Raw genomic sequence first — 20,778 nt, forward strand, 5'->3', positions numbered from 1 at the left:
AAGAGACACTGGATTATAAGGTGTTGAATTAAGCCAGATGAGTATATTGTTCCAAAAAAGTTTGACTTTACTGCACTCCCAAAAGAGGTGAAGCATATTCTCATGTTGTTTGTTACAAGAGAAACAGATGTTCTTCTTTTTAGTTTTGTAAAGAAAGGTGTTTGTTGGAATGAGAAAATGAATGAATTTATATTAAAAATATTGCAACTTAGGGTCTTTAGTGGTTTTAAAAGGAACTTGGTGAACCTCATCTTATTGTGGAGAAATATTCAAGCAAAGTGGTGCATTTATGTTGGCATTTAGCAGGCTCTTGGGCTATAGTTTGGAAAATTGAGTTTTAAACAAATTTAGACGTGTTTTTTTTTTTTTTTTTTTGCAAAGTTTATGAATTAATAATGAATTTGACTCAATCTCGTTTGTCAAGTCACAGCCAAACAGTTGTTTCCAAGCCCTAGGGAGTGCTTTAAGAAGACCACAGTACTTGATGAAAGTACACTTGATATTGCTATATTTCAATCGAAAATCATGAAAAGTTAAAATATTCCCATCCTCAGAACAGATATCCATAAGTTTTAAAATACCTTCATCCTTCAAAGAACGGTAGAAAATACATTTGTTTTGACATTATAATTAGGCCAGATAATTTCAGACAAGAAGTGCGTGGAATGGTTTGCTTGCAATTCCAACCAAGCCCTGACAACATCTTTTAGGAAACAGTCCTTTAAAATATGGAATAGAAATTCTGAGGGAGAAATATTTAACTTCCAAATAATGTCTTGAATACCAGCCTGCTTAAAAAGGCCATTGATAAAAAGTTTCCACTTTGCATCTTTTGAGCCATCAAGAAGTCTCTTAATCCAAGTACATTTAAGGCCCTTTTGAAAGGATTCTAAGTCAAGCATATTCAAACCACCATGCATGTAATCATTAATGACCACTTTCCTACTGACTCGGTCAGGCTTCCCACTCCAAATAAATTTGTAAACCAGCTTGTTAACCTGAGCGAACACCGTCAACAAAAAGGACAATTGTGATAAGGCTTAGCTCTTGACAATAGTGATTTTGCCAATTGGAGTTAGGTCTCTCCTGGACCACGCATTGAACAAAGTCTTGATTTTATTCAACTGACTATCGAAATTAAGATGAAAAAGATCATTTTCATTATGAGTAAAATTGACAAATTGTTGCGGGCGCAAGGAAATCGTAGGTGGACCTGAGGCCTGCTTTAGTCCACATTTTTTCTTTCGACCAAAATGTTGAGAGAAACATACGCGGAATGTCCCGCATTGCTATTCAATAAGGGCAAACATTTTTAAAGCATTACAAGGGGTAGGCACAGGTCACGCATGTTGATACAATTTGAACACTAAATTGAGAAAATGCCAAAGAGTAAGTACAGCATTTTTATCGAAGTTATACACTGAAAATTGTAAACAAAAATCCCAAATTTTCGGCCCCGTTTGGATAGAAGTGTTGGACTCTGCCCCCTTTTGATTATTTACGATTTTAGGTTAAAAATAAGATAAACATGCTATACTTTCTCCTCGTGATTTGTTTTCAACTTTGAGAATTGAGATTATTTCACTTCATTTAATTTCATGCTTTCAGCATCACATTTCGTGGCCCTGAGGCACTACTTGACGTGGCTTACAACAATTACGTGACAATAAATAGTAAAAACACTAAGAAAACTGCAAGATTTGTGTCAACAATTTTAATAAAAAACACACGAGGAAAGTCAAGCTTTGTCACCCTATAGGGCAATCAGAATTCACTAAAGAGAAGCAATCAGTCTTTTTGAAGCCTTTTTTGTAATGTTTCGAAGAAAAAATCACGCTGAAACTAATTCAGACAACTTTCCGGTGTCCCATTGAATTCTGTACACGGGAGATTCGGTGTCCCCCCCCCCCCGGGGGGAAAGAATCTCCTGCCACACCGGCCATTAACTTATTGGAACCCCCCCCCCCCCCGGCCCCCTACCCCTGCCCCCTGTCAATGTATGTTTTCATCGTTGCACGGTAATCTGTGTTCCAGTCAACATTGAGTTGGGAGCAAAGATTATAGAGAGCCGCAGGGCGCAAGATGCAAAACTGAAGCTTTATCAACTGTTGGAACGTGAAATACGCATGGGCGCCATTTCAGCAAGTGAATGTTTTGTTTCCCATTGATAGGAATGGTCATTGTCTGCACTGATCTGCACTGATCTACTGTTGTATTAAAAGAGTTACTTGCCGAAACGGCCTCCAGTGGGATTTCACATTTCAGACCGAGTACCGCATCTTGCGCCTTGCGGCGCTCTATAATCTTTGGTTGGGAGTGGACAGGGAATGGCTTTTGTAACGTTAAGAATGGGTGGCCCAAGCATGTTGGCCGGTGTGGCGGTTTCAACTTTCCGCTGTGTTCAGTTTTCCGAATGACCAAATACGGTAGCATTACGTCATGCGATGCCTGCGCACAGCAAGCGAAAGTAGTGCATTTTTAGTGCCGTATTGAGTCATCCGTTACCCTCCGGTAGCTGTCATGGCGGCGTCCACGAGTCGAGTACAACTAGCGGCAAACGCGTGGATCGTATGAGTTGTTTTTTATGCAAGCAGAGTGTGACCTGCCTAAAGTTGTACCCATGAATACATGTAAAGATGGGGCAAGAGATTATGTGACTACACAGAAAAGAATCGGAATATAAACAATTTGGGGTCACTGCTGAGAGAACTACATTACTCGCAAGGGTACTCGCGGCGGTGACTGACAGGTCACCCGGAAAACTGAGCACGCCGGAAAGCTAAAACCGTTCAAACAACGTGCTGATATGTCCGACTACGTCACCCGGAAAACTGAACACGGCGGAAGACTGAAACCGCCACACCGGGACTGTCTGAACAATTTACAAAAATAAGACTTTTAATAGACTTTGAATGTCCAAGAGACAAATAATTTGATGTTGTGGCTTAATTTCAAACGAAAACCGTGCGTATTCGTCTTTTGCGATGTTCAATGTATCCCTTAAACCTGGGGCCAATTTCATAGAGCTGCTTAAGCAAACAATTTGCTTAAGCACGAAAATAGCTCGCTTATTTTACACATGTTAGTGGCCAAAATTTCATGCAATATACATTGCTTGTGACTGGTATTTAGCTGTTGTTTACTTAGCATACCAATTGAGTGGAGTCTTGGCCGGTAATCTGATTTTACTAAGCAATGAATTTTTTGCTTAAGCAAAATTTTGTGCTTAAGCAGCTCTATGAAATGGGGCCCTGTTCTGCTGACTTGTAAACGTAAACCATGAGGCGTACCATGCATAGACTTTGATTCAAGCGTATTAAGCTCTGTTTGGCAAATCATACAGAGCGTGCATTGTGTAAGACGTATAACTGTATTTCCCTCCCTTTCGCTAGGCAAAATATTTGTCGACTGCATAAGTTCTCACACTGCATAATCATGCTCGCTGTAATGGACAGGACTCGCTTTCACAATATTAACAAATTATTATCAAAAAGAGCTGTCCCTGTGTAGTCCCTGTCTGGCGGAACCTTGTTGTGACAAACAGCAAGAGCCAAAGATTTCACAACCATTGCCCTCTGCCCTTTCGCAGCGTGCATTGTAATGAATCATACAACATGTAAAATGTGAAGTGCCGTACCCTGATGGGTCATGCGTGGGTGCCCGTATTGTGCCCACCATGACACAATAATTTATGTAGGCAACAGTTCAGAATATTAACAAAAAGCCTCTTATTGCATGTGTTTTCAAAAACCCTTCGACCGGCAAGCGAAAGTAGTAAATTGTTATATTATATGCTTTACTGAGTCACGGAAAACTGAACACGGCGGAAGACTGAAACCGCCACACCTGGACGCGATTAGAAAAGAAGGGGGAAAAACGACTAAAGCAGTGATAAGCGTACAAGTGAGTTTGACTGCACGAAGAGAACGGACCTCTTGCAACAGTTTTTTTCAGGAAATGTTTCTCCGTTCGTTCTGAGGTGAGGCACATTCGGTAAGTCAATAAAGCAGAGTGTGATCTAAGATGATAGTGTGAGCTGTCTTGAAGTGTAGCTCGTTTAATGATGAGCAGTGATGGACAATTGCTTTTGTACAGTGTATGTTAATGTCTCTACCGTGTTTTGGGTTATTGAGTTACTTTTTCACGAAACACTAGGATTGATTCTATATCGAGTTAGGACGAGTGACTCGTCCTAACTTAGGATTAATCTTAAAGGAACACGTTGCCTTGGGTCGGTCGAGTTGGTCTTTGAAAAGCGTTTGTAACCGTTTGTTATAAAATGCATATGATTAGAAAGATATTTTAAAAGTAGAATATAATGATCCACACAAGTATCACTCGAAATTGCGTGGTTTTCCTCTTACCTCGTTGACAAACACGGTCGGCCATTTATTTTTGACTCCCATAAATGGCCGACCGTGTTAGTTCGCAAAGTTAAAAGGAAAACCACGCAATTTCGAGGCAAATATTTGTGGATCATTGTATTCTACTTTTAAAACATCTTTCCAACCATATGCATTTTATAACAACTGGTTCCAAAACGCTTTTTATAGACCAACTCGTCCGATCCAAAGCAACGTGTTCCTTTAAAGGCAGTGGACACTATTGGTAATTGTCAAAGACCAGTCTTCTCACTTGATGTATTTCAACATATACATCAAATAACAAACCTGTTAAAATTTGAGCTTAATCGGTCGTCGAAGTTGCGAGATAATAATGAAAGAAAAAACACCCTTGTCACACGAAGTTGTGATGCTTGATTTCGAGACCTCAAATTCTAAACTTGAGGTCTCGAAATCAAATTCGTGGAAATAACTTCTTTCTCGAAAACTACGTCACATCAGAGGGAGCCGTTTCTCACAATGTTTTATACCATCAACCTCTCCCCATTACTCGTTACCAAGTAAGGTTTTATGCTAATAATTATTTTAAGTATTACCAATAGTGTCCACTGCCTTGAAGGTCTGCATGCTACATTGCAGGGTTGGGACTAGTCCTAAGTCCTGAGATTAATTATAGAGGAACGTTACATAACTGGGAAGAAACAAAAATCGTAAAGTTCACAGATTTACACAAAACTTTCACAGTTTTATGATAATGATAGTTGAAAACATCCCTTGAAATATTCCTGTCTGAAATATTATATTGGCTGAGAAATGTATAATCTATCTTCGCGTTTGGAATTCTTTCACTATTCTTTCGTGATGACACAGATTACCAATCGATTTCAAACTTCTTGAGGTTTGTCAGTTGATGTGTATGGTGGAATACATAATAAAGTGCTTACATTGCCAGCAACTGTTTTGTTAGCAAAACCAATTCTGTTATGTTCCTTAAATTAAAATTAGGAAGAGTTTGGTGGAATTGACGGCTGATGTAACATCAATTCGTTATCAGTTTCATAATAATGAACTCAATCGTGACGGATTCTACGATTGGAATGAAAGGCATATAATGTTTAATTTGACGAGTTTTAATTATAAATCTCACAAAGTGATATGGTAAGGGTAGTTAACAAAATATTGTGGCATTGATCAATACGTGTTGTACTTATTAAAGGAGCATGTTGCCTCGAATTGGACGAGTTGGTCTATTAAAAGCGTTTGTACCGTTTGTTATAACATGCATAATTTATGGTTAAAAAGATGTTGTAAGTAGAATACACTGACCTACACAAACATGCCTCGAAATTGTACGTTTTCCTTTTACCTTGTCGACTTGTCAAATTTTTGACTCCCATAAATGACCGACCGTGTTAGTTCGCCAAGTAAAAGGAAAACCACGCAATTTCGAGGCAAATTTGTGTGGATCATTGTATTCTACTTATAAAACATCTTTCCAATCATATGCATTTTATAACAAACGGTTACACACGCTTTTGATGGACCAACTCGTCCGATCCAAGGCGTCGTGTTCCTTTAACAAATAGTGTGAAGCTGCAGTCAACCCCACCTACACCCCCCCCCCCCCGCCCCTCGGCTGCTCCGAAGTTCAACGACTTCAGTCGACATTGACAGATCACTTATGTCACTTAAGGCACTGGGTACTATTGGTATTTATTCAAAATAAGTGTAAGCATAGAAACTGACGTAGATAGCGAGCAATTAAGAGCAAGAGAAACGGGTCCCTTTGAAGTAAGTTTTTGAGAACGAGGCGATTTCTCACTCAGTTGGTGCCTGTTTCTATTCATCTGAAAGCACACAAAGTAATGCAACAATGTTTTTTTGTTCATTGTTCTCTTGCAACTTCGACGACCACTTGAGTTCAAATTCACATAGGTTTGTTATTTTGTGCATATTTTGGGATACATAAAATTGAGAGTCTGGTCTTTCACTATTAGCAATAGTGTCCAGTGCCGATAAAACCTATGGACCCGTTTTGTCAAAAAGCATCCACAGAAGGCTGTCAGAACATGAAAGCTTCATCAAGTTTTAGTCCCTGTTTTGTACTCTACTCAGAAATATTTGTATCAGAAGTCTCTTGTAAACAATAATTAAAAACCTTTGCTATTGTAATTGTGTTGACAGAACCCTTTCTTTGCAGAATTTCATGATGGATATCCTGAGAGGCATCGAACAGTCGTCGGTTACCACGAAGCTAGTTATTGCAGTGGTTGTCTTGTTTTTGGTGTAAGAATATTTTGTACTTTCTTTAGTGTTAATGTAAAGCTCTTTCCGTTCAGTGATCGAAGTACACACTCATTACAATTCATAACTTTAAAGTTGTAATCATGCAAGTTCTTATTTGATCATTGATAATAATTCCAGGAATGATAGTTGTTATAGGGCACTGTATAATGTTTTATTTTAGAGTGACAATAGTTATTATTAAATAAAATATGTAACGTTTATGAGCGTGTGGATATTACAGGTAAAGTATAACCGTATCCGTTCACGTCAGCCGCGTTTTGGATTTTGTTTCGCAAAAAAATGTATTATATATAAAAAATTGTCGCTTGAGTGCGCTCACATTCATCATTATGAGTATTTTCCCGACAAGCATGACCTATAGACACCCGTGTTTTATACACTGCATTTTTATTATTTCTGCTTGCAAAAAATTTCTTTCTATATTAAGCACAATACCACTGGATGCTATTGCGTGGGAAATGATTTTGATCTGGGACAAAAAGACAGCTACAGGGCTGCAAAACAGTATCCGTTTTTCTACGACGTGTACATAAGCTCCTGTATCCGTAGCTAGAGTGCGTGCAAAAATAGTCACGGACACGCGTCACGTGAACACTCAAAGTGTCGACTTACCGGTGTCAGATGCAATTGTGTCCGCCATGCAAATGCAATACTGGCCGCCTGGACACTTTTTCATATGCAATCGTGTCTGTTGTCCGGGGCTTTGCAAAAACCGTCCGGCGGTCATGTACATGACTGCAGTACATGTATGTGCGCGCATAAGCGAGCGTGCATGCACTGAACCTACGTATTTTTTATTATGCAACATGAATATTCACGTATTTTATGAGCAGCAAATACCCAAACGGCCGAACATTTCCCATGTCATGCTTGTAAAACAAATGACGAACGTGTTCCGTATACCAAGGGCGTTTAATTTACTGCAAGGACTGTTTGCACGGGGGCGGACACAACTGCATATGAAAATGCGTCCGGGCGGACACACTTGCATTATGCAACAGCGTCCGGGCGGACACGATTGCATATGAAAATTCGTCCGGCGGACATTATTGCACATGCAATAATGTCCCCCGAATGGTATTGCACAGGGTACATAATTGCATGCGACACCGGACATGTATGTGTATCCGTAGACTTGCCAAACCTCTCTAATTAAACTGTTTAACTTGTATCAATTGGGGTTCTGGCGGGATGTCTTCGTAATGTCCCCTTCACCAGTGAACATAACTAAACTGTGGCAAAAACTAACGTTTTTTTTATTTTTTTTCAGATACGATTGGTGGTGTCATCAGTATTTTCAGCGTCGTGGCATACGGGTCGGGTCCTACCTACCAGTTATAGGCAGCCTGCATCAAATACGAAAAGTAAGTTTACCAAATTGTCTCTTCGCGGCTTACGATCTCAATGAGGCACTGATTGAAAATTCTGTATGATGCGTGATGTTGTTGTTGTTGTTGATGTTGTTGTCTCGAGAGACAATTGGATATTTTGCAGTTTATGGGAGTTGGTTTTTCGACGCGCCCTCTTTGACTGAACAATTCAATCTTGAAGAAATAAGCCTTAAAAAAAAATGTAATCTTTAATTTTGCCTGCCTCGGAATTTGGGAGAAAAAAAATATGCCTGGGGGTAATTTTACAAAGACATTACAAACATAATATATTTAAACTAATCCAAGCGAAAACAATCAAACGCGTGATTACCTCAAAAATCCAGTAAAAAGTTATAGCAATCCTTAAAAGGTTATAGCAAATAACAACAATCCATCAAAAAGTTACAGCAAATAACACTCAGTTACAATTAAATAGACAAACAAGTATAATTGACTCGAGAACAAGCTATATGTGTCCAATGATATTTAAGTCCGTGTCTTTTTGTTGTCATTGCCGTCAGGGTTTTGGAAGCAGGTTTCCTGAGTATAATGCGAAGTACGGGAGGGTTTTTGGGTAAGTTCGTTTGTCACTTTGTCAACGTTCAATTACAGAAGTAACAAGTTGAATCTGTTTTACTATGATTAATGCAAATGCCTGTGGTAGGAGTCAACAAGTTTGAGATATGATTAATATTGTGTTATGGATTTTGTTAAGAAGCCATTTCCAGTGATGATGTGCAGTTGTTCACATACACTTGTCGAAAAAATGTGTAATTTTTTACATACCTGAAATTTTTACATACTTTTATTATCATACTTGATAATGCCAACTTCGTGAAAATTGGTCCTTAACTATTGGTTACTACCTCAGGTGGTACATGTTTCGAAAGACTATGCTTGTCGTGACGGATGCTGACATCATCAAGCAGATTGTGGTCAAAGATTTCTCCAGTTTTACCAACCGTAAGGTAAGGTCACTCATTTTAAGTTTGGTTCACAGGAAACGGTGGTTCAGAACTGACTATTTAAGGTCAGATGCCAGACCCGAGGAGGGTGTATTACATTATACCCTACGATTAAACTGAGAAGCTGACAAAGGGTTACGAACACAATGTGTAACACAAAGAGTACATTATTTGTTAGATTTTGTTTATCACAAAAAGAAGGTGTTCGTTTGTGCTGTCATTATTGACCACTGCATGAAAATGTGACGTCCTTTTATCTTGCAAGGCAGTGGGTGCGTTCGTTTAGCTTCCCTGGGTCGCCCGGTCTGCCCCGGTACGTTCGAATAGCTTTGACGGGGCTCACCCGGGTCAGCCCCCATTGTCCTGAGGTGACCTGAGGTGCATCCCGTCTCCACAAGGGGGCGAGTGTGATCGTTCAATTAGCTTCTGTCAGGGGCTCACCCGAGTGAGGATCGACACATGGAAGCTCTACGAACGCACCCAGTATAATGTTGACACTATGAATGTCCGCCGGCGTCCCAGGGAAATCCGTCCGCCGGATCTGTCCCCATGGAAAATTTACATGAACTGGAGAAGGAGGATTCAACAGAGGGCGCCATCAGAAGAGGCGTTCATTGATCTCCACTATAATTATTGACATCAAAGGGCTCGTATCACAGTTCGCCATAATGGGGCATAGAATCTCAGATGGGGTAGCCTTTAGTCAAGGCGCACGCGGCACACCGGATATCGATAGCACGCACAACCCCAAAAATGTAACGCACGAAAAAAAGACTATCACCGTTAGCGGCGAAGCCGCGAAGCTCCTTTACCATCTCGTTTTGGGCCTTACGTTTTTCTTTACATTTGCCAACAATTTCGGTTGGAGAAAATGTAACGAATTTGCGTCGAACGTTCTTGTGACGTCATACAAGTAATAATGGCTTCTTATTGGCCAGCAACTCACCACGCTAACGCATTATGCATTACATTTTCTCCCACCAAAATCGTTGGCAAATGTGAAGAAAAACATAAGGCCCCAAAACGTATTGGTGAAGGCGCTTCGCCGCTCGCGGTGATAGTCTTTTTTCGTGCGTTACTTTTTGGGGTTGTGCGTGCTATCCGATGTGCCGCGTGCGCCTTGACTAAAGGCTAGGGGTGGTGCAGAATCTCCTGCAACGCCGGCTCTGATGTTTACATCAACTCTGACATGAGTCCGGGGAACCAAACCCTCACGGACACATGACACATTATTTTAGGTGAGATTTGTATCGGGATCGCAAAAATGCGGGACCTTGATCACAACAGGTCATTTCGCATGTATGGACCTTTTAAAGAAGCATAAAATAAACATAATTTATTTAATATGGTTTCTTTACAGTCTTTAATTATATTTATTTTCTGCCTTTTATTTATTTAATTATTATTATTTTTTTTTTTTCAAGGGGAGTTCTCCGGCACCCGGAATCTTAAACAAGCACTTAATAAGTTTGCAAGATGAAGAGTGGAAGGAAGTCAGATCGGTCGTCACACCGGCGTTCAGCGCCGTCAAAATGAGAACGGTATGCGGTAGGCTCGATTCCGTAGAGCTGCTTAACCAGACAAAACAAGTGATTAACAATTTGCTAAGTTTAAATGAGCAGAGTATAGGCCTGTACCTGTCACAAATTGTAAGTGAGACATGTAAGTTTGGCTGGAAAACTTATTCTGGTAAGCATACTTTGTTTGTGCTTGGTCATTGTTGTGCTTTAAGACAATAGACCGATCCATTACGCTCCGCCTCCTTACCAGTTGACCAATCAAAGCCGAGAAACCCGATCACCATTAGTGCAAAGATCACCAAACGGTTCAAATGGTGATCAGATTTCGCGGTTGTGATTGGGCAATGATAATTGGGCCTGGCTTAATGGATCGGTGTATTGACACATTTGACGAGTGTCAACATGGACCAGTCTTCTTACTTGGTGTATCTGAACACAAGCACAAAACAACAAACCTGCTCATCAAACTTGACTTCGATTTTTTTCGTCGAAGTAGCGAGACAATAATGGTAAAAACAAAAAACAAAAAGTTTGATTTCGAGATCTCACGCGAGGTGTCTCGAAATCTATTTAAATATTTTATTGAGAAATTACTTTTTTTTCTCATTTTTTCTCACAAACGACGCTACCTTAGGGAGCCATTCTCACAATGATCTATACTGTCAGTAACTCTCCATTGCTCGTTACCAAGTAAGTATTTATGATAACAATTATTTTGAGTAATTACCAATTGTGTAAGTGCCTATAATCAGCCCTTTGATCTCACGCGCGAGGTATCGAAATCAATTTAAACATTTTACTGAGAAATTACTTCTTTCTCAAAAACTACGACATTGCAGAAGGACCCGTTTCCAACAATGTTTTATACTATCAACAGCTCTCCATTGCTCGTTACCAAGTAAAGTTGTTAATAATATGTTAACTTTGAGTAATTATCACGAGTGCCTTTTAAGACAGTGGACACTGTTGGTATTGTCAAAGACCAGTTTTCTCACTTGCTGTATCTCAACAAATGCATAACAAACCAGTGAAAACATTGGGCTCAATCGGTCATTGAAGTTGCGCGATAATAATATTCTTTCATATGCTTGATTTTGAGACATCAATCTCTAAATCTGAGGTCTCGAAATCAAATTCGTGGAAAATGACTTCTTTCTCGAAAAGTACTCAACTTCAGAGGGAGCCGTTTCTCACAATGTTTTATACTATCATCCTCTCCCCATTACTCGTTACCAAGTATAGGTATGCTGATAATTATTGTTAGTAATTACGAATAGTGTCTACTGCCTTTAAGCAGCCTTTTGAAAGAGGGCCCTGTTGGAATTTTGAACATAAACTTATGGTGTGTGAAAATATTATAAATAAGATGACAGTATGTTGGATGAGACACCTACTCAATTGTGGAGTAAATTATACACCACAACATCCAGCATCCACCACAACATCCACACCACATCCACACCAACATCCACACCACATCCACATCCACACCACATTATACACCACATTATACACCACAACATTCAGCATCCACCACAACATCCACACCACATCCACACCAACATCCACACCACATCCACATCCACACCACATTATACACCACATTATACACCACAACATCCAGCACAACATCGAAACAACCCAATTTCCTGTACATTGTTAAAGGCATAGGACACCTTTCGAATTAATTGTCAAAGACCACTCTCACTTTGCGTTTCCCAACATCATGTGTCACAATACCGTATAACTAATCTGTGGAAGTTTGTACTCAATTGCGCATTGGAGTAAGAAGTAAAGAAACCACACCGAAACAATTGTGTGTTTTCAGATGCCTAAAGAAACTTTCAGGCCTGAATTATTTTAATGTTTAATGAGAAATTGCCTCTTTCTCAAAACTACGTTACTTCATTGCCCGTTACCGAGTAAGCAATTTTTTTTATAATAATCATAGACGATTACTTAAAGGCAGTGGACACTATTGGTAATTACTCATAGCATGAAACCTTACTTTGAACAAGTAATGGTGAGAGGTTGATGGTAAAAACCATTGTGATAAATTGCTCCCTCTGAAGTGGCGTAGTTTTTGAGAAAGAATGAATTTTCCACGTAATTTATTTCGATACCTCAGATTTAGAATTTGAAGACTCGAAATCAAGCATCAGAAAGCACACAACTTCGTGTGACAAGGGTGTTTTTTTCTTGTGTTATTATCTCGTAACTTCGACGACCAATATTGAGCTCGAATTTTCACAGGTTTGTGTTTTGTGCATATGTTGAGATACATCAAAAGAGAAGACTGGTCTTTGACAATTTTTAATAGTGTCCACTGCCTTTAAATTATCTTTTCCACACACAGATGTCCTTTATGATCAATGAATGTTGTGACACTATGCTGAATAATATCGACATGGCAGTGAAGGAAGGAAGTAACATCAACTGCAAAGAGTAAGTGATTGTAAAGAAATAATAAGACAAAAGTGCTTCTCTTGAAATCATCTAGATTTCGAGACCTCAAATTCGCATGTCATGACACGGCGAAAGGATGGGTTTTCCCATTATTTTCTCCCGACTCCGATGACCAATTGAGCCTAAATTTTCACAGGTTTGTTATTATTATAAGTTGTGATACACGAAGTGTGGGTCTTTGGACAATACCGACAATACCGATGTTGTCCAAAGACCCACACTTCGTGTATCAATTGAGCTCAATTCTTTACAGGTTTGTTATTTTATACCTAATGTTGAGATAAACCAAGTTTTTTTCATAGTTTTTTTTTATTAAAACCTCCTTTAACAAATATTATATTTGTACGTTACAGTTTGTACGGAGGTTTAACTATGGACACGGTAGCGTGGTGTTGTTTCGGGCTGAAAGTAGACTCGCAATTAACGAAAGAACATGAGTTTGTAATCAACGCCAAGAAAGCATTCAAGTCGTTTGAGTCAGTCATACATCAAGTGGTTCTTGGTAAGTGGGTACAACAAAACGAAGATTATTATTCCCTGATGCAAATTTAACACTTGTTGATCGACTGCAGTACCCGCTGCTAAACACAGGATTCGAACTGCCTCGAACCACCGGGCGATCTCGGTTGCTATAAGACACTGCTCTAGAACTACAAGGGTCGTTGGTTTGAATCCGTGGTGGCACCCCCTCTCAAATAATCATTATTTGAAAACATTGCCAGAGCCTTGCTTCTTCCAAAATAGAGATAACTACGGGGAGGTAATACGGTGCTCTCTCGTGCACATATCTACCAACATAAAAAGGGGATGAATCAACGTGTGACGCCCCGAAGTGAGCTTTATACAAAATGAACACTGGGAGCGTATTTGGGTTATCACACTACCAAAAGTATTCTTTTAATCAAAAATAATATGGAAACAATTTGATATTGAATGGTCACTTTTGTCAACTTAATTTTATAGACATGTTCCCAATGTTGAGACCAGTGTTAACTTACTTCAATGCTGGAGCAATTACCAACGACGTGGCAAACTTCTTCGAAACAGTGACGAGTGAATCATGCAAACTTCGCCAAGAGCAGGGAGGCGACTTGGACACGTCTAAGGTTTGACTTGATCGTAAATTAAGCTGTACCGAGGTGGCGTCTGTAGCTATTCGTTCGGCCCCAGCGTCAGTCTATCCAGGACCGCGGGGATGGGCTAATCGCTTGCACAGATTCCTGTTCAGGAAGTACGTCATGCGTACAGTGCATAGAAATATGGTGCAGTGTGAGTGTGACACATGATGGGACTGCGCATTCCAATGACAGTGCATGATACGTTTTCCCATCCCAGCGCCTTTGGTTAAAGCAAGACGCTGGGGACGAGCGAACTTTAGCCACTGCTGCGACTGTAGACTTGACTCAAGTCCAAATCCCGTGCCATTCCCAGAAAACTACTGTTGTATGATGCTCTGAAACCTGTTCTGCACCCGGGACAGGGACTTGAGAATGCAGTTGCCTGATATGTAAATCTATTCACCTATGAATGAGGGAATCAATGTGAGGTGAAGAGGTTTTTCAACTGGTTGTTTAAACCCAACGAAGCCTGGTTTTTAATAATTTTTACCGAGACGAAGTCGAAGTAAATTATCAAGAACCAGGCCTCGACGGGTTTAAAGCACTAATTGAAAACCGATTCAACACACTTAGATTCCCATTCGTAAAACATCAATACCTTTTGGTCAAAAAGTAAAATTAATGCAAAAATTATAATAATTGTTCAATGATTTCTTCCATCACAACACCCCTCCAGCTATGAAATGGTAAGGTCCTCGGGTAAACAACTTCTTATAATATAAGGAGATTGCTGTGCGCGTCGCGCGTATCCCGTGATGTGGCACAACTGTTCCAGCCGTTGCTCTCGGCCAATAGGAATGAAGAAACTGTCTTATAAGCACAATAGCTCGCGTGTCACGCCCATTTCTCAACACGTTTTACTAGTCATAAACAAAGGTTTATACACACCCACGTGACGCGCTCTCCACCAATAGGAGTAGCGGAACTGTCTGAGGTGTTTATGAATAATTATTTAGACATTGCTGCGGTACCACAATACAAGTGCATTTCGACGGCGGCGGTTATGCTTTAAGAACCTCCCGCACGAGGAGCTGCATTGAGAACGGGTCTATAATGGTACTCCGCGTGAGTTCCTTATTGCCTGATTAAAAATAAACCTTATATAACTTTTTGTAAAGTTAGTTAAGGTTTCGTTTTATCATTAAAATGATTCTGTATTTCTCAATGCAGAACATTGACATGTTGCAATTAATGCTAAATGCACACAACGAAGCTCCAGAGCCAGCAGATGACGTCAATGGAAACGTCAATGGAAACGGGCTTCACAACATGAAACGCAAGAGGGCGCTAACAAACACCGAAGTCACAGCCCAGGTATGATACAAACAAAAAGAGCTTCACATACAACAATTTAAATCAGTTATATGATTTACATTGCGTTAAACAGGATGACTTTGAGGCTAGGATAGTGTTTGCTGTTTCTGAAATAAAGAATGCCGACTTATGAGAAAGAGTTTGAGGCCCTTCTTTGGTACTTAAAGGTAGTGGACACTATTGGTAACTACTCAAAATAATTACTAGCATAAAACTTCACTTGGGAACCAGTAATGTGGAGAGGTTGATAGTATAAAACAGTGTAAAAAACGGCTACCTCTGAAGTGATGTAGAATTCGGGAAAGAAGTATTTTCCACGAATTTGATTTCGAGACCTCAGATTTAGAATTTAAGGTCTCGAAATCAAGCATCTGAAAGCGCGCACTGTTTTTTTTTTCTTTCATAATTTCTTTCGCAACTCCGACGAGGGGCAGTCTTGTCATCGTCTGAGAACAATTATAGTTTTACAAATAACATATGTTGTCAATTACAAAACAGTTGTTCACATCACCTGACTGTGTACTGGTCGCTCCGAAAAGACGCCGCTGTAAACCCACCGGTATACACTGTGCTTTCTGTGTACTCACACCGCACCAACCAACCGTATACACCGTCACATCGCTCAACGCACACCGTACGACTACACGCCGCTGTAAACCCACCGGTATACACTGTGCTTTCTGTGTACTCACACCGCACCAACCAACCGTATACACCGTCACATCGCTCAACGCACACCGTACGACTACTGTGCACAAGTCATCCGCACTCGTACCACTAACCCGCATGCGGAGGCCGTATTACGGCTGCCGCATGCGGATAGTGTACGGGGCCATCGTGTCGTGCGGTGTGGTTACACACTACGCACCGTGTATATACGGTTGGGTTTTTACACAGCGGCTGTCTTTCTTTTTTTCGAGGGAATAATTCGACTGCCTTGACCAAGGCTAAATCAAACTGGATCTCTCGTCTCTCTGGTGCTTAATGGACGTTTATTTCTTATTTCAGGCCATACTCTTCTTCTTAGCAGGCTACGAGACAACGAGTTCCTTGCTCGGCTTTGCCTCGTACCTTCTCGCCCTCAACCCAGACGTACAAGATAAACTCTATGCTGAGATCCAAGATAAAGCCCCAAGCCGTGACGTCATAGGCTATGACGTAGTTAACAAGATGACGTACCTAGATATGGTAATTTGTGAGTCTCTGCGTGTCTATCCACCAGTTGGAAGGTATTGTTATTATTTGGAGGTGGAGGGGGGGGGGGGTTGTGACTGATCTTGTGGTGTGCACTGTACACTACTTGGTTACTATACTAACACTAATTGTTAGCATCAACACGTATTCTTATTGTAAAGAGCAATGAAGAGCTGTTGATAGTAGAAAACATTGTGAGAAACGGATTCCTCCAGTAAAGTACCGTATAGATTAATAGAAATAACTAATTTCTCAGTAAAATATTTGAATTGATTTCGAGACCCCAGGCGGGTAAAACAAATTCAAACTGTCTCAAGGGTATGTTAGCTTTGCTAAACAAAAGTGCCAGTTGTATTAACAATCAAAATAAGAAGCGAGAGCCCTTGCTTCCCGACTACTGGCTGCAGTCCGGATAATGGGGCACCCGTAAATCTGACTGGGAAGGTGCAGCGCAGGGTTAAACCACCAAGTTGCAACCCTGTGCTAATGGAAGTGGATCCGGCCACTGAGAGTGGCTGCTTCACACATTTTAAAAGATTTGTTCTCGAAATTAGCGAGAAAAGATGGATATAATTTATTGTATCCAATTTGGATTTTGTTTTAACAGATTCGTACGCATCTGTAACAAGACGTTTTCTTACAATGGCCTGACCATAGAGAAGGGTGTGACTGTGTTTATGAACGTTTGGGGTATCCATCGTGACGAGCAGTATTGGCCGGAGCCAGACAAGTTTGATCCGGAGAGGTACGTTTAGTTCGGCAGCTTGGTTCAAGACTCCCCTTTATGATTACTCCTCGCTCCTCCCGTCGTCTGACGAGAGGTACCGAAGTCCACGGGCTAAAGGAGGATGATTCACAAGAGGGCGCTATATCACATAATCTCTGGGGACAGAATCTTCTGGCACACCAGTGCTCTACCCAATGAGCAACCAACCTTCTGTTTTCCATTTTTTTTTTTTTCGGGTTGTTAGTCAGAAGCCAGTCGTCACATAGTTAGCAAGATGTGCAGAGCCCAGCAAAGTAGTAAACAGTGTACAGTGCAATATAAACAAGCGGTCAATCCGAACATATCCAAACATTATTTGATACGGCTTTGCTTTCCACTTCACCTTTAAGTTATCCAACATTGCTACAGCATGTTCACTGTACCAACTCATTTGAATTGTCTTGTTCACAGATTCAGTCCAGAGAGAAAACCGTTAATCCAGGCTTGCACCTACGTGCCGTTCGGCTTTGGACCGCGTAACTGCATTGGTATGCGATTTGCCTTGTTGGTGGCCAAGATGGCGCTGGTCCGTGTGCTGCAGAAGTACCGATTAGATGTGTGTCCAGAAACAAAGGTACATAACTAATATTATTATACTGCAGTAAATGAAAGTATTCAACAAAAATGTATAGGTCTCATCTATGACAAGTCTATGAAGGGGTTGTATGAGCTAGTAGTTTTGCCCTTCAACGAGCCAACGGGGTACATTTTACAGTACAACGAGGCTACCCCACAAGGTTATTTTTGTTATAGTAGTACCCCATAGAGTAATTCTTCGGAAAGGGGAATACAGGAACACAGTTGCACTTAACCCCCACATAAAACTAGATCCGTAAGCGTATGCCAATTTCGGTACCTTATGGAGACCAAGACAAAATACACAAATAAGTTATGCTCCTCAAGGGACTGTGTAAAAAAAAAAACAGTATATGTAAAACTGTCACTAAGAGTGCGAGATCAAAGGAAAGACCGAAACAATGCCCCACAGGGATGCATTGTTGAGAGAGGTTGAAGGAATGAGTAGGTTTGCAGACTCATACCGGGGCTTATAAAAAAGAGGGGCACTCACTAGAATCCACACTTCGGGAAAGTTCTACAGTTAGAAAACGTGTACAAAACCAATGGGAACTGTATTGCACAAGATAAATGGAGTACGGGAGGTCCGTGACCTTTGGGTGCGTATGTTTGTGACCCCCATACACTATCAACATGGGTTGAACCATGAACGCAGTTGATTAAAAAGAGGGCATTATCGAACAAATTTAATTGTCCCAACTGGCCGTTTGGATTGGGGGAGGGGATCATGGGCGGACAGGGCGACATAGATTATCGGGGCAGAATATTCTGCCTTTCACTATCACCGGTGTCACTATCAACATACTAAGCATTATACTACCGTATTATTTTTGCCTTTTCTCGTCAATTTCAGATTCCGCTCAATCTTTGCGAGGCTACATTCTCAGCTCCTAAAGACGGCATCAAACTTCGAGCTGTCGCCAGAAAATAATTGGAGCGATCGACCTTTCCATTGTTGATGTACAAATTGAGCTGGGTGGCATGGGCGGCCGAATGCTAGTTAAACATTCAATTTGTGTTAAAGGCAGTGGACACTATTGGTAATTACTCAAAATAATTATTGGCATAAAACCTTACTTGGTGAAGAGTAATGAGGAGAGGTTGGTGGTATAAAACATTGTGAGAAACGGCTCCCTCTGAAGTGCCATAGTTTTCAAGAAAGAAGTAATTTTCCATGAATTTGATTTCGAGACCTCAAATTTAGAACTTGAGGTCTCGAAATCAACCATCTATAAACGCACACAACTTTGTGAGACAAGGGTAATTTTTCTTTCATTATTATCTCGCAACTTCGATGACCGATTGAGCTCAAATTTTCACAGGTTTGTTATTTTATGCATATGTTGAGGTACACAAACTGTGAAGATAGTCTTTGACAATTACCAACAGTGTCCACTGCCTTTAAAGGCACTGGACACTACGCAACATACGCAACAAGTAAACAACCTGTGAAAGTTTTAACTCAATTGATCATTGAAGTTGCGAGAGAATAATGACAGCAAAAAATACCCTTATATCACAGGTTGTGTTGTTCAGATGATTGAATTCGATACTTTCGAGGTCTCGAAATCAGTTTAAATGTATTAGTAACAAAATTAATCAACTTCATTCTAAAAACATGCGCTACTTCAGAGGGAACCGTTTCTCACAATGTTTTTATACTATAAACAGCTCTCCATTGCACGTTACCAAGTACGTTGTTTGTGCGAACCATTATTCCGAGTAATTACCAGTAGTGTCCAGTGCCTTCAACAGTAATGTTTGAACCAAGTATTTTCTTCAAACTTCAACTAAATGTAATACCTTTCCTATATGTTTGCTTTATTAATGTGTCGCATTGTTAACGATATTTTATGTTTTATTATGTTATTTTCTTTTGCGTTTGTTTACTACCATATATATTTTGTTTTCAGTGATTTATGTTTCCCACTTTCGTCAATTTCTAAACTTGTCTAGCCTCTAACCTTGGTTAATAAAAGGGGGAGGGGGATCCTCGGTGTTAAATATCGTGCCTCATTTGTTGACTTCCAGCCTGATGTAATTTGTATGGCATTAGGCCCTTTCCCCAGAAATCGTTGATTTGATGGGAGGTGACGGGATTTTGTATTTATTATTATTATTATTATTTGTTTTAATTGATGCTCGAACGTTTGTTTAATTACTCTAATCAGAAGTAGTTTTTTTTTTGTTTCACTGTGTGAGACATTGTGCCCAATTTGTCGACTTCCAGCTTGATGTAATTTGTGTGGTATTGGAGGCTGTGTCCCAAAGAATTATGCATTTGCTGGGAGGTGACGGGACTTTTTGTTATTTATTATTGTTTATAATTGATGCTTGGATGTTTGTTAAACAACATGGGTGTTCTGACTGTGTGTGTGGGGGGGGGGGGTATCTTCACGGGACCAGGGACTCCCCCATCTTTGGGAGAGAAGTAAAGTTAAAGAGTTAATAAATAATTTGCCCTCACTGTCAAAAGCTGTGAGACTTTATGTTTGTTCGTGTATATTTGAACATTTATTATTAATTGCACTTACTCTCACACTTATGCGAACATGAATACTTTATTTGAAATTCGCGACGAATTCGCCCAAAAGTTACGATTGGACATTGGATTTGTTCTCGATCGTTTCTCAACCTCTACTTATCAATATCTTGAGCAAAATACGCACGCTTTACCAACGGTACCAGTGGCTTCAAAATGCTAACGAAAATTGATGGCGGAATCAATGTGTGGTGAAGAGGTTTTCAACTAGTGGTTTAAACCCGCCGAGGCCTGGTTTTCATGATTTACCTCGACTTCGTCTCGGTAAAATTATCAAGAACAAGGCCTCGTTTGGAT

At 40.3% G+C, this 20,778-nt stretch overlaps 1 protein-coding gene across 3 annotated transcripts; it reads left to right on the forward strand.

Moving 5' to 3' along the window:
• Window positions 1-3,666: 3,666 nt before the first annotated feature.
• LOC139934575 (cytochrome P450 3A13-like) lies at window positions 3,667-20,359 on the forward strand. 3 transcript variants are annotated; one of them, XM_071928851.1, is made up of 14 exons: window positions 3,667-3,993; window positions 6,544-6,629; window positions 7,921-8,014; window positions 8,542-8,594; window positions 8,892-8,988; window positions 10,410-10,526; window positions 12,862-12,950; window positions 13,325-13,473; window positions 13,935-14,077; window positions 15,260-15,403; window positions 16,412-16,632; window positions 17,205-17,342; window positions 17,775-17,937; window positions 18,793-20,359. In XM_071928851.1, exons 2-14 carry the CDS (start codon window positions 6,550-6,552, stop codon window positions 18,868-18,870), a joined length of 1,566 nt encoding a protein of 521 aa, XP_071784952.1. In that variant the 5' UTR covers window positions 3,667-3,993; window positions 6,544-6,549; the 3' UTR covers window positions 18,871-20,359. The 3 variants fall into 3 exon arrangements, with proteins under 3 accessions (XP_071784952.1, XP_071784955.1, XP_071784954.1); XM_071928854.1 differs by having other exon boundaries at window positions 3,667-3,979; window positions 6,528-6,629; XM_071928853.1 differs by having other exon boundaries at window positions 3,667-3,979.
• The last annotated feature ends 419 nt before the right edge of the window (window positions 20,360-20,778 follow it).

Source organism: Asterias amurensis, chromosome 3 (genome assembly GCF_032118995.1).
Source record: "Asterias amurensis chromosome 3, ASM3211899v1".
In the NCBI taxonomy this organism is placed as follows: Eukaryota; Metazoa; Echinodermata; class Asteroidea; order Forcipulatida; family Asteriidae; genus Asterias; species Asterias amurensis.